Source organism: Piliocolobus tephrosceles, chromosome 19 (genome assembly GCF_002776525.5).
Source record: "Piliocolobus tephrosceles isolate RC106 chromosome 19, ASM277652v3, whole genome shotgun sequence".
NCBI classification, from domain to species: Eukaryota; Metazoa; Chordata; class Mammalia; order Primates; family Cercopithecidae; genus Piliocolobus; species Piliocolobus tephrosceles.
This window is the reverse complement of record NC_045452.1, coordinates 36,214,252-36,228,271: the sequence shown is the minus strand read 5'-3', so window position 1 is coordinate 36,228,271 and position 14,020 is coordinate 36,214,252. Positions and strand designations below refer to the sequence as shown.

The following is a 14,020-nucleotide window of genomic DNA, read 5'->3' as shown; positions in this document are numbered from 1 at the left end:
CGTGGGGTGGGGACTACGAACAAGAGGCCTGGATCGGGCCTGTTAGCTGTGAGCCTCAGGTCATGCGGTGAACGAAAGTACATGTGGTTCTCTTTCTCTGTGACTAAAACATGAGGAAGCTGCATTCTGGGTGCATGGGAGCTCTCGGTGAGAGTTAGTAGTAGAGAATGTAAAACACATGGTAGAAATATGAAATCATTAATTCTGCCTCCAAGACACAGTCACAGACAGTGGATCTTCTCCTTTGCTTCTGTGTTTACTCTCCTTTTCCCTCCGACTCCAGGTGCGGAGGAGGGACTTACCCCTTTCTCACCATGTGTCTTCTTTCTCTTCATCCTCCATGCCCTGCTCTTGTTTTTGCTTATTCCCTGTGGCCTCTGCCCTCCATCCCCTGACACAGGCAGTCATTCTGATGTGTTTTATAGGCATCTGTCTGTTCGCGTGAGGTTTTCATATTTTTGATGGTTTTGTGTGCATGTGTTTTTTTTGTTTTTTGAGACGGAGTCTCACTCTGTTGCCCAGGCTGGAATTCAGTGGCGCGATCTCGGCTCACTGCAACCTCTGCCTACCAGGTTCCCGCCATTTTCCTACCTCAGCCTCCCGAGTAGCTGGGACTATAGGTGCCCGCCACCACGCCTGGCTAATTTTTTGTATTTTAGTAGAGGCGGGTTCACCATGTTGGCCAGGATGGTCTCGATCTCCTGACCTCGTGATCCGCCTGCCTTGGCCTCCCAAAGTGCTGGGATTACAGGCATGAGCCACTGCGCCCGGCCTGTGTGCGTGGGTTTTTAAGTATATGTAAATAGTGGTATTTCCTCTTCTTTTTTTTCTGGCAGCGATAGAATCTTATTCAGTTAGGAAAGTTTGAGGCCATTATTTCTTCAACCATATTTTCTGACCTTCCTCCTGCACCCCTTTTTAGGGACTTCAGTGCCTGTGTATTAGGTGGTGAAAAGTTTCACACAGTTCCTGATGTTCTTTCCAGTTTGTTAGATTCTCTGTGTTTAATTTTGGGTGATTTCTGTGACTCTCCTTCTGCTGCACTAATCTTTCCTTCTGTACGGCTTCATCTTACGCTCATCCCATCCAGTGTGGTTTTCATCCTAGACTTTGTAGTTTTCATGTCTCCACAAGTTCTGTTTGAGTCTTTCCTGTCTTTCATGAGTCTAAAGTTTTGAACACACAGAATACAGTTGCCGCCACTGTTTTGATGTCCTTCTCTGCGAATTCTAACATCTGTCAGCTCTGGGTCAGTTTTAGCTGATTGATTTTCCTCCTTATGACAGGTTTTCCTGCCTCTTTCATGTCTAGTCATCTCACTGGATGGCAGGCGTTGGGAATTTGGCCTTTTGAGGTGCTGGATGTTTTTGTATTCCCGTAAGTCTTCTTGAGCTTTGCTCTGAAGTGCAGTTAGGTCACTTGGGAGCAGTGTGATCCTTGTGGGTGGTCCCCAGCAGTGCTCAGGCTAGTGCAGATTATCCCAGCTGAGGCCAGACCTCCCTGAGTTCTCCATCCAGTGCCTGAAGACAGTGAGTTTTCCAGGCTACCTGTGTGAGCGCTGGACTCTGTTCTCTGTGGTCTTTTCAGACGCTTCTTCCCGCGACCTCAAGTCAGTTCCCTGTGGCAGGTGCTGATGGGTTCTCCCCTGAATGCGCAGATGACTTTGCGCGGGGGTGCTGGCCCCCGGGTTAGGATGGGCTGCGAATCACACTTATTTTGTCTCCATTTAGCCTTTCTTGAGTTGTGTTATATGCATTTAAACCAGAGCGTCCTCAAGTACTGCTGTGACTGCATTCTTTAGGTTTGGATGTGTGGTGGTCTTCTCTTTAAAGAATGTACAGCTAGAAAGTTATTCTGTTTCTCCCTCTTTCTTTGTCTCCCTCTGTCAGAAAAGGCAATACCTATCTATTGAGGAAAGACATTCAAAGAACATTCAGTGAAAAGTAAATCTCTCTTCCATCCTGGCTTCTACTTCTCCAGGGACAACTATTGTTACCAGTTTCCTGTACAAGCTCCAGTGCATACACGATATGATATTGTATGCACAGACATGAATGAATGAAAGTGTATCTCTTTAAAATTTTTTTTTTTTTTTGGACAGAGTTTCTGTCTGTCGCCAGGCTGGAGTGCAGTGGTTCGATCTCAGCTCACTGCACCTTCCGCTTCCTGGGTTCAAGCAATTCTCCTGCCTCAGCCTCCCGAGTAGCTGGGACTACAGGCACACACCACTACAGCCAGCTAATTTTTGTATATTTCATAGAGACAGGGTTTCACCATATTGGCCAGGCTGGTCTCAAACTCCTGACCTCATGATCCGCCCACCTTGGCCTCCCAAAGTGCTGGGATTACAGGCGTGAGCCACTGCTCCTGGGCCTCTTAAAATTTTACCCAGATGTTAGCATATCACATAACACTGTCTCTACTTTGTTTCATTACTTATTAATATATCTCGCAGAGTTTTACAGATGAGTAAATGTTGGTCCACTGTATTGTTTAGTAGCACCATAGCATTCCATTGTTCAATTTTGTTTTATTTTATTTTTTTGAGACAGGGTCTTGCTCTGTCACCCAGGTTGGAGTGCAGTGGGGCAAGCTTGGTTCACTGCAGCCTGAACCTCCTGGGCTCAAGTGATCCTCCCGCCTCAGCCTCCTGAATAGCTAGGACTACAGGCATGCACCACCATGCCCAGCTAATTTTTAAATTTTTTGTAGAGATAGGGTCTGCCTGTGTTGTCCAGGCCGGCTGATCTGGAACTCCTGAGCTCAAGGGATCTTCCCTCCTTGGCCTCCCACAGTGCTGGGATTACAGTTGTGAGCCACTGTGCCTGTCCTTTCCATTGTTGAGTGTTTTTAATTTGGGCCTTGCTCATGGATATTTGGGCCGTTTCCATCTTCTGCTGTTAGGTTTTACAACAGGCACTGGCATGTGACAAGGTTTCTCTTCTTTCACACGAATCTTCCTCTTTCTATATTCTCCTTTTTACTTTTTTTCTCCACTATATTCTTCTTGTGTCTTTCTTCTGTGTTTTTGGGTTTTTTGTTACTACAGTACTTTTTGCTCCATGAATCTGTGTTCTGTATAGTCCTGATCTCCACTGAGGTTGTTCTTAGGCCAAGGCCTTATTAGCTAAGCGTGGCCTGAGGCTGATTTCAGAAGGAGTTTCTTTTTTGGTTGTTGTTTTTTTTTTTTTTTTGAGGAGGAGTCTCGCCCTGTTGCCCAGGCTGGAGTGCAGTGGTGTGATCTCCGCTCACTGTGAGCTCCGCCTCCCGGGTTCACGCCATTCTCCTGCCTCAGCCTCCTGAGTAGCTGGGACTGCAGGTGCCCTCCACCACATCCAGTTCATTTTTGTATTTTTAGTAGAGACGGGGTTTCACCATGTTAGCCAGGATGGTCTCGATCTCCTGACCTCGTGATCCGCCTGCCTTGGCCTCCCAAAGTGCTGGGATTACAGGCATGAGCCACCGCACCCGGCCCAGAAACAGTTTCTTAAATCCCTGTTGAACATTCCGTAAACATATATAGGTTTTTTTTTTTTTTTTTAACTTTAGGTCAAACAAGCAAATAGTACCCAATTGAGTAATAAAGTGTTTTTCTGTGAGTACTAATTTAAATAATGACACACCTTCATCCTGCCGCAGGAGCTGTTGTCACCATCACCACTCCCGTGAACATGAACGTGGACAGCCTTCAGTCTCTGTCCTCGGACGGGGCCACCCTGGCGGTGCAGCAGGTCATGATGGCAGGGCAGAGTGAGGACGAGTCTGTGGACAGCACAGAGGAGGACGCGGGTGCCCTGGCCCCTGCCCACATCAGCGGGCTTGTCTTGGAGAACAGTGACTCCCTACAGTAGGGGCAGGAGCAGACGCACCTGACTTTTTAGAGTTTGCACAGCAAACATTTTACACAGTTTTATTTCTAATATGTTTTATATGTAGATATAGAAGAGTGCACTTTTGTATTTCATAGTAAGCTTAAAGCGCGTCTTTGCCGGTGCAGCGACTTCTTTCAAGAGAGTGTGTGTGTGTGTATTTTTAAAGAAATTCTTTAAAGGTTTAACGCTAGATTGTGAGGTATGACACACCACTCCCTCCCCACCTTGAATCCCTAATTAGATTAAGAAATAGCGCTGCCATTTTCTAAACCATGATGCAGTTTTCACTTAGTTCTGTGGTTCCAGCAGATCTCAGTGGGCTGGCTTATTTGTGTGGCCCATGGATTTGAAAGAAGCCGCTGCACCCGAAACTGCCAGTGTGCGGTGACAACGGCACACGCCTAGACTGAGTGTGGTTTCATCGTGAGTGGATGGATGGCAAGCTTAGCAAGCCTAAGTCCCCTCATGTTCAGTGAGCCTGTTTCATTTGCTATATATAAAAAGAAACTCCTATTTTTACCTTGCTGGAATTATTGGATAAAAAAGCTATTTTTATAAATTCGTTATGAATTGGATGATGACTATATTGAGGATAAAATTTCTAGAGAATGAAACAACACATGCTTGCTATTAATATTTCAATTTGGAATGTTCTGAATTGACCAAATTTAATGAACCTGCCCAAAGTTAGCTACTGTTCCATGGTTCTTTGCTCTCCCAGGGTAGTGATGAGCATTTACTACTATAAAAGAAATAGCTATTTAATGAAATTTTGATATCTGCCAATTTTTGTTGATATGTAATGCTCAGATTGCATTTTACACTTGATCTAAACATGTATCGAAAGGTATTTGCTAAATAGGACTTCAGGTAAGTGAAGCGAAATGGTAGCCAGTGATCCGTTAGGAGCTCTTACCATACATACTCCAGTCTAATTTAAATCTGACCACAGTTGCATGGTTGCTTTACCATGTTAGCTGTGTATTGTTTTAGAAGTTTTAAATTCAAAATATGTTATGCACAGAATGTTTATTATAAACTAATATAAAATGTGCTCTACCCCATTGGCTCAGAGCTAGGGCAAACAGCAGATATTCAGACTTTATTCCTTAACTAGCCCACATCCCTGGAGTCCCAGCGGCGAGTTGGTCTGACGAGGGCGCAGCAGCAGCCCCCACGGGTTGGCTCCCACGTTTGCATTGGTGGCTGGTCTCCTGGTGTCAGTGTTCTCTTGTTGTACGTTGTTGCTTTTGACTTTCCAGAGCCCTCCTGCTCACTTGACCGTATGAGATTTGGAGTAACTGTAGGAGTTCTGCTTCCTGGTAACAAGATGAACTGAAAGAGTGGGCTGGGTTCTGTTTTCTTCGGTTTTGATTTGTTTTCATTTGTTTACTTAGGAGTGGTGCTTTTTCTCAGAAAACAGGCCACAGTGTTTTATACAGAATGTCTTTATATCATCTGAAATGGTATGGCCCAAGTTCATTTGTTTATAGGGTCGGGAATGTCTTTGATTCTTGAGATTCAACAGTAATGATTGGTTGTAAGCCAAGGGACATTTTAAGCGAGTGAAGCGTTTTTTCTGGAACTGATTTTTCCTAAAAGAATATATTAATTGAAGTTAATCATAGGGGAGTACTTCTAGATAACTTAGAAGTCAGCGGGAAACATAGAGAAATGTATTTTAAAATCTTTCAGGAGCTTTAACTGAAAGACTTGATTATCAGCTCTTTTAGGGGGAGAATGACATTGTTTTTTTGTTTTTGTTTTTGGGACAGAGTTTTGCTTTTGTTGCCCAGGCTGGAGTGCAATGGTATGATCTCAGCTCACTGCAGCCTCTACCTCCCTGGTTCAAATGATTCTCCTTCTTCAGCCTCCCTAGTTGCTAGGATTACAGACGTGCGCCACCACGCCCGGCTAATTTTGTATTTTTAATAGAGATGGGTTTCTCCATGTTGGTCAGGCTGGTCTCAAACTCCCGACCTCAGGTGATCCACCTGCCTCAGCCTCCTAAAGTGCTGGGATTACAGGCGTGAGCCACCGTGCCCAGCTGAGAATGAAGCCACCATTGCATTCCTCGTTTGTGAACTGTTTTCTCATATTTTAAGTCAAGGCTACAAGATCATTTTAACCTAAGTTCCAACTTTGTTGGACTTCTTAAAATAAGCACCCATGAAAGCCAGCCGGCCCTTCCTCCTTCCCTCACCACCGTCCGTCTCTTGGGCTGCCTGCTCTTTAGTGTAGATTAGTGGAAGCCATTCACAGAATGTAGACTCATGTATAGGTCACTGTTTCTTTCCCCCACTAGAAATCACATTCACTGAGCAGTGGATTGAATTTAAGAGCACTGCCCTTGCCCAGCGCAGCAGAGCGTGCCTCTCGTTCCAGCTACTCGGGAGTCTGAGGCAGAGGATGGCATGTGCCAGGAGTTTGAGGCTGCAGTGCACTGTGCTTGCACCTGTGAATAGCCACTGGACTCCATCTTGGGCAACACAGTCAGACCCCATCTATAAAAAGAGGGCACTGCGTGAACCTGGGTGGCACTGGGAAGCTCTGGCCTGAGAGTTAAACACCCATGCTGAATGGTACAGTGTGCGTTCTTTCCAGCTGAAAACTTTCAACTTTCCTAAATTCTTACTAAATTCAGAGGAATCGGATAAAGTTCATTTAGAGAGGGTGCTTATGGACATAGCCTGAGTTTCCTTTAACCTCTCTCCACTGGGTGCTTTTAACTAGCTTCTACATGGCAAGCCGTTTCAGTTTGTAAAATCACTGCCCAGTTGGCACCTTAAAACACCTGTTCCCCAGCCCTTGGACAGTGGAAAGCATCTGTAAACGTGTGACCCCTTTAAGATTTCATTTTAAATGATCAGATTCGATCCCAGTTTTATTCTTGTTGAATTTTTCCCTATGAAGGCTCCCTTTGAATGTCTTGAGACCCAAATTGAGCCTGTTGCTGTTCCTGCCCTGCACCTGTTGAGCAGGAGTGGCAGGGCTGGCTGTGCTGGGTTCCTGCACGCTCCTGCTGAGGGACTAGCTTGGCCTTTGTGCTTTGATTCCAGATAGTAAGATGAGTGGAAGTGTTTATCCAGTAGGCAAAGGAAACCCTCACGGCTAAGGGCTCCGGGAGTTGTGCCTGTGTGACCTGAGAGTGGTCTGTCTCCTGCCTGCGTGAGGAAGCAGGGTGCCCAGCTGGGGTTCTGTCCCCTGCGAAAGCCCATTCCTGGCACTCAGAGACAGAAAGAACTCAGCAATCTTCTTTCGTTCTAGTTATGTTATGTTCGGTCTTTGAAACTGACAATCTTTGAAATGTGAATACTGTAACAATATGTTTTCTTGGATTGTTGTCTTTAAAAAGGATTTTTGTGAAGCAATTGATTTATCAAAGCAAAAAAATTAAAAATAGAAACTTGCTTTATGAATGTTTTATTTTATAAAGCTCATGTCACCAAAAGCTGCTTTTCCATTTTAGGTAAAACATTGAGAGTGTTTTCATGTTTTCTGGTGACATGTAGGGTCTGTAGTGACCCCTGCATATTGGGAAACGAGGACCACACTGCATCGGACTATTCAGGTCCATTCACATGTCCAAGAATCTTCAATTCCTTACTTTGTTCATTCGTTGGCTGTCCAGGCAGAAAATGGAAACAGGTAGCTTTTATGTTTTTTATTATAGTTTTCCATAGATCTAATTATTCTGATAGTTACAAGAAGATAATGACTCATCAGTGAGGTAACATGATCCCTTAATAGTTCATATTATACATTTTCATGACAAGAAAGTTCCTGAAGATTTAAAAGGTACATTAAAACAATTTCAGAGGGTTTTTAGTCTTTGTTATCCAAAGTGTTGTAACTCCCAACAACTGTTCATGCTTAGAGGCTAAAGTTAGCAGACTTAAGCATTTTAAAAACCACATCCAAAATTGTGAGTCTTGTTGGTGATTAGTAGTGACAGCTGACTGTTTTGTTTCAGGAAATGTTTTTCATTGACTTACAGAAAACCGAGGCACTGTGTTGTGTCTCCAGCTCCCTCAGGTCGGAGGTGAGAGGACAGATGTGAGCTTGATTAGTGTGGGGTCTCAGGCAGCCCCGGCGTCTCTAGACTTCCAGGGCTTCGTGAAAAGGAAGAACTGGGCCGGGCACGGTGGCTCAAGCCTGTAAGCCCAGCACTTTGGGAGGCCGAGACGGGCAGATCATGAGGTCAGGAGATCGAGACCATCCTGGCTAACACGGTGAAACCCCGTGTCTACTTAAAAAAAAAAAAAAATACAAAAAACTAGCCGGGCGAGGTGGCGGCGCCTGTAGTCCCAGCTACTCGGGAGGCTGAGGCAGGAGAATGGCATAAACCCGGGAGGCGGAGCTTGTAGTGAGCTGAGATCCGGCCACTGCACTCCAGCCTGGGCAACAGAGCAAGAATCTGCCTCAAAAAAAAAAAAAAAAAAAAGGAAGACCTGGCTTGTAAGGTTTATTCTAGCTCTACAATGATGTTTATGACTAGTAAGACTATCTCTCCATCTAAAGAGAGATGAGGAAGTGAGTAATGGTCTAGCAAATCCAGAAAATAAGAAATATTTGTATTAAATATTTAGTGTTTCACACTTTCTGAATTATATGAATGTCATAAATAATGTCTACTGTTTTTAGCTTTCATCCCATTCTATTATATATACTCTCAGAAGAAATTCTTAGTACAAGGCCAGGCTTGGTGGCTCACGCCTGTAATCCCAGCACTTAGTGAGGCCAAGCTGGGTGGACCACCTAAGGTCAGGAGTTTGAGATCAGCCTGGCTGGCCAACACGATGAAACCCCATCTCTACTAAAAACGCAAAAATTAGCCAGGCATGGTGGCTCATGCCTGTAATCCCAGCTACTGGGGAAGCTGAGGCGGGAGAATCTCTTGAATCTGGGAGGAGGAGGTTGCAGTGAGCTGAGATTGCCCCACTGCACTTGCCCTTGTACAGTAAGATCTTTTTACCTTCACTAAGACCTAGGATCATTGTTTAACTATCGTTCTTCATAAAATCTGTGAGACGAGTGACTATATAGCATCTAAGCACGTGCAACTGAAAGCAGTGAATGCTGCTCCCGGTGTGGCATCTGGGCCTGGGCCAGCTTTCCCCAATGCCACATCCTCACCACGCGGCCCAGCTCGGTTTGGCACCTGTAGGCTCCTCTCTGCCAGGCCTCCTCAGGTCTGGCTTTTGTAGTCTATAAAGGACTAGTTAGGGTTGCTTACTTGGATAATTTGTAAATATTCTGCATAAAAATAGTATTTAGAAGGTATCGTCTTGTACAGATGTTTCCATTCTTTATCTCGTTATTTGAATGAGGATTTCAACCCTGTAAAAAGCAAGAATGGTTTTTTTTTTTTTTTTTTGAGACGGAGTCTCGCTCTGCCGACCAGGCTGGAGTGCAGTGGCCGGATCTCAGCTCACTGCAAGCTCCGCCTCCTGGGTTCACGCCATTCTCCTGCCTCAGCCTCCCGAGCAGCTGGGACTACAGGCGCCCGCCACCTCACCCGGCTAGGTTTTTGTATTTTTTAGTAGAGACGGGGTTTCACCGTGTTAGCCAGGCTGGTCTCGATCTCCTGACCTCGTGATCCGCCCGTCTCGGCCTCCCAAAGTGGTGGGATTACAGGCTTGAGCCACCGCGCCCGGCCACAAGGAATGGTTTGAGGCTGGGCGCGGTGGTTCACACCTTTAATCCCAGCACTTTGGGAGGCCGAGGCAGGTGGATCACCTGAGGTCAGGAGTTTGAGACCAGCCTGGCTGACATGCAGCGCAACCTGGGTAACAGAGCAAGACTGTCCCCCTCCACCGCCCCCGCCACCAAAAAAGTCAGGAATTCTTTTATTCCAGCATCTTTCAAAAGAAACATTTTAGACTGGGCGCAGTGGCTCATGCCTATAATCCCAGCCCTTTGGGAGGCCAAGGCGGGTGGGTCACAAGGTCAGGAGTTCCAGACCAGCCTGGCCAGTATGGTGAAACCCTGTCTCTACTGAAAATACAAAAAATTAGCCGGGCGTGGTGGCATGTGCCTGTAGTCCCAGCTACTCAGGAGGCTGAAGCAGGAGAATGCCATGAACCCAGGAGAGGGAGGTTGCAGTGAGCCGAGATCACGCCACTGCACTCTAGCCTGGGTGACAGAGCGAGACTCCTTCTCCAAAAAAAAAAAAAAGAAAAAAACATTTTAATGATGGCTTTAGTTGCTTAGACATTTTTAGAAAATGGCCTGTAGGAAAATAAGGTATATTTTAAAATATTTCACTTTATGTTTACTCAGTTTTCTTTCACATTATCTTAACACAGCAATCCATGTCAGAAATAAGTTGTGAAGCCCTTGACAGTTTACAGTGTCTTGTGTGTTCGTGTAGACTGAGTTGTAGAGACGGTGGAGCTAGAGGAGAGCAGCCAGCGAAGGTGGACAAATACTCAGCTGAACGGTGCCAGGGAATCCCAGGAAGGAGTGCTTCCCGCAGCAGAAGCTGTTAGCGTGTGCGTTGCTGTGGGAAGGTAGATGGGAAGAGGACAGGGGGCTGGGCAGCCGGGAGGGACTGGTGGCCTGGGAGACAGCAGGAGAGAGGGGAGCGCAGAGGCAGGCGCCGTGGGTTTTGGGCATGGCCGTGAGCCACTGGAAGAGGATACGGGAGCTTATCTTTGCTCCGTTGGGGAAGAAGCCCTTATTTTGAGACCCCAAAGGCATAAATCCAAGGGCAAAACATGGGTGATTTGGCCAGATCAAAATTCAGTTTTTCTGTGCAGTGGAGGACACAGAGGACTGTTAATAGGTGGTGACTGACAGCAGCACTTTGCTCGTTCCTTCTTTTTAATGCATAAAGCAAGCAAGGAGCCAGTGTTTAGGGGGATTCTAGAAGTCTCTACAACCATGACAGCAAATATTAATAGTTCATTGAAAGGAGACCAGAGGACCAAGCAGCACGTGAAGACTGCACGGCCTCGCCACGCCCAGGGAGTGTGAGCTGGAGTCCAGGGGCGCGCCGCCTTGTCGGCCGGCTGCAGTGAGGAAGGTGGGACTGGGGATCTGCAGAAACGGGAACTTGTGTGGTGCTGGCAGGACTGTCACAGGACCAGCCATTTTGGAATGAACCTGACAGTATAGTCACGTCACATAACAACGGGCTGTGCTCTGAGAAACACCTCTTTAGGGGACTGTCACCGTAGGAACAGCACAGTGCGCTCACACAGCTCACTACACACCCAGCCTGTGTGGCTTAGCCCATTGCTCCCGGGAAAGACCAGCGCGGCACGTGACCCTGCTACGTACCCGGGGCAGTCATAACATATCGTAAGGATTTGTGTGTCTAAACAGCTGAATTGGCCGGGTACCGTGACTCACACGTGTAATCCCAGCACTCTGGGAGGCTGGGGCAGGCAGATCAGTTGCGCCGAGGAGCTCCAGAGCAGCCTGGGCAACAGAGTAAGACTTCATCTCTACAAAAAGATGTAAATATTAGCCTAGCATGGTGGCTGACACCTGTAGCCCAGCTCCTCGGAGGCTGAGGGGGAAGATGTCTTGGACTCAGGAGGGAAAGGTTTCGGTGAGCTGTGATTACACCACTGATGCCAGCCTGTGCGACAGCGCCAGACCCCGTCTGAAAAAAAATATGCTAAACAAAGAGATACAGTAAAAATAGTCTAAAGTGTTAAAAATAGCACAGGGCACTTACCAGGAGCTGTAAGTGCGTCGGAGTGTGGGCATAGAAGCCTGGGATGTTACTGTACATGTGCGCTGGCAGCACGGCAGGCTTGTTGACACTGGCCCCACCACAGACACGGGAGATACGCTGTGCTCCACGTTCTGACGACAAGGACTTCTCCACTCCGCTGTAACCTCACGGGACCTCCTTGGTCTGCTAGGTCCAGTTGTTGGCTGAAACATCGTGGGTGGCACAGACCTGTGCAGAGACGCCCACTGCAGCCTCGCCGGTGGCGGCAGGGGTTACAGAAGCAGCCTGGACACCACATGGAGGGGAACGGGGTGAGCTGCTGGGCGTGTCGTGGGGGTGTGGCTGTGTGACAGTTGGCGCCGGACATTCTTGGGTCTGCTTCTGTCAATAGCTTTATTTCGTGGCCATGGATTGTCTGGTGTTTCTCTCATAGTTTATTGAATGCCGGGGGTCTTTTTGTAGAACAGTGGAGACCAAGATGAATAGTCCTCATGCCCAGAAACAGGCACTCCCCTTCGGACAGGCCCTGGGTGGGTGTGGTCACCAGGTGAGCTGGCTGTGGGCTTGGGGCTGCCTTTGTCCCTGCAGGCACGATAGGATTCCGATTCTTCCAGCAGTGGCCACAGCCAGCCTGTGCATGGTGTGGGTGCCAGAGTGGCCCTGCCCCTCCTTAGGTGCCAGCAGGCCTTGGATGCTGCGCTGTGCCTGGTGTCTGTTCCTGCCCTCCCTCGCAGAGGGCTGCTGCTGCCTGCTCCTGGCTCTTTGGCCTGCTCCTGGCTCCGCGGCATGCTCCTGGCTCCGCCTCCGTCGCAGGTGGGTCCTATACCCTTGGAGTACGGGGCTCATGCCCACTCCTGCCTCTGCTGCCAAACTCTGCCTTATCTCTGGACAGTGGCTTGGGCGGGAGAGTGTCTGAGCCAGGGCAGACCTTGAGTTGAAAATGTTTCCTGCCTCTCCCCGGTGGCTCTTTACCTGGTGGAAGGAGGGAAGGGGCTGCCGGTTCCCCGTCCCCTCACCGTTTTCTCCTTTCCTGCCCGCTGGCAGCTGCCAAACTCGGGGTGGGCCGGGAGGCCTCTGCCCTGCGCTCCAGAGTGCACACGGAGCTCTGTGCACAGTCTGAGAGTTCAACAGAAATGGAAATGAGGAAGGGGGAACCTTCGGGTTTGGAAATGAGCAACGTAAAGCCGTTCCGATTCCTGATTCTCTGTATGGAAGGATCCTCTCAGGCAGTGTCCAGGCTCTTACGGCAGGAATGACATCTCCAGTCCCCTGTGCCCCTCTGGAATTTTGCCCATCCAGGGAGTCCCCTCTCTTGATCCTGGGGAGGTTTCTGTGGCCTGCTGGGAAGGTAACTGCCATGTGACTGACAGGTTGGGGGGCTCAGGCTTGGCCCGGGTGCCATGTTGGAAGGAAGCCCAGGCTGTGGGGACAGGCCATGCAAGTGTCCTGTCTGCCAGCCCGCACTGACCGACAGGCCATGCAGGTGTCCTGTCTGCCAGCCCGCGCTGACCACCGGCTACACACAGGTGAGCCTACAGGCACCTCAAGCCACCCCAGCTGATGAGCAGAGCAGAGCCCAGCCGCCCGTGAGCCCCGTTCCAGATACAGATGTGTGAGCAAAACAAATGTTGCCACTGTCTGAAGCCTCTTTTCTGGTGGTGGTTGTTAAACTGGCTTAGTGCCTGAGGCGGGGCTCTGTGGCCGCTTCTGTCATGTCACGTGGGGCCTTGGCATGGGCCGTGCCCGTCGTGTGCCGGGCATGCGCTGGGCCATGTCGGCCCTGCACCAGCCTTCCTGGGGCCTCCGTGGACCCACGCTGCCTGCCAGTGATGCCGGCTCTGGATCCAGTCACTGAGCGGGGGTGGCAGATCCATAAAGAAGCAAAGTTTGGGGGAGCTTGGAAGGGAGTGGGCCGTCCCGGGCCTCTTCACCCGATGCTGACGCCACCTGGGTGTGAGCCAGCAGAGAGGGCTGTGCCCCAGATGTGGCACTCTGGGCAGGAGCTGCCCACTCAGGCTGAGGTCTTTGAGTCGTTCTCTCCCAGTTCAGGCTTCCCTCCGGCAGCTTCCCAAAGCTTTGATGGAGCTGTCCTGAGTCATGTGCACATCCTTGCTAGCTGCAGCCTGAGGAGACACTGAGCACACGGTTCACATTTCTAAAATGATGCTGTAATCAAATATGTTAAGCTAAATCTTTTTTTTTTTTTTTTTTTTGAGACGGAGTCTCGCTCTGTCGCCCAGGCTGGAGTGCAGTGGCCAGTTCTTAGCTCACTGCAAGCTCCGCCTCCCGGGTTTACGCCATTCTCCTGCCTGAGCCTCCGGAGTAGCTGGGACTACAGGCTCCCACCACCTCGCCTAGCTAGTTTTTTGTATTTTTTGGTAGAGACGGGGTTTCACCGTGTAGGCCAGGATGGGCTCGATCTCCTGACCTCGTGATCCACCCGTCTCGGCCTCCCAAAGTG

General features: G+C 48.7%; 1 protein-coding gene across 4 annotated transcripts in view; it reads left to right on the top strand.

Moving 5' to 3' along the window:
* The window catches only part of PKNOX1 (PBX/knotted 1 homeobox 1), a 48,925-nt gene extending 41,642 nt beyond the window's left edge, over window positions 1-7,283 (top strand). For 2 of the 4 annotated variants that reach the window (XM_026447413.2, XM_026447411.2), the window contains exon 11: window positions 3,640-4,481. In XM_026447413.2, coding sequence (XP_026303198.1) covers window positions 3,640-3,851 — 212 coding nt within the window. In that variant the 3' untranslated portion in view covers window positions 3,852-4,481. Of the gene's footprint in view, window positions 1-3,639 lie in introns of all 4 variants that reach the window. The other 2 variants (XM_026447412.2, XM_026447414.2) reach the window with 2 other exon arrangements.
* Window positions 7,284-14,020: the final 6,737 nt, after the last annotated feature.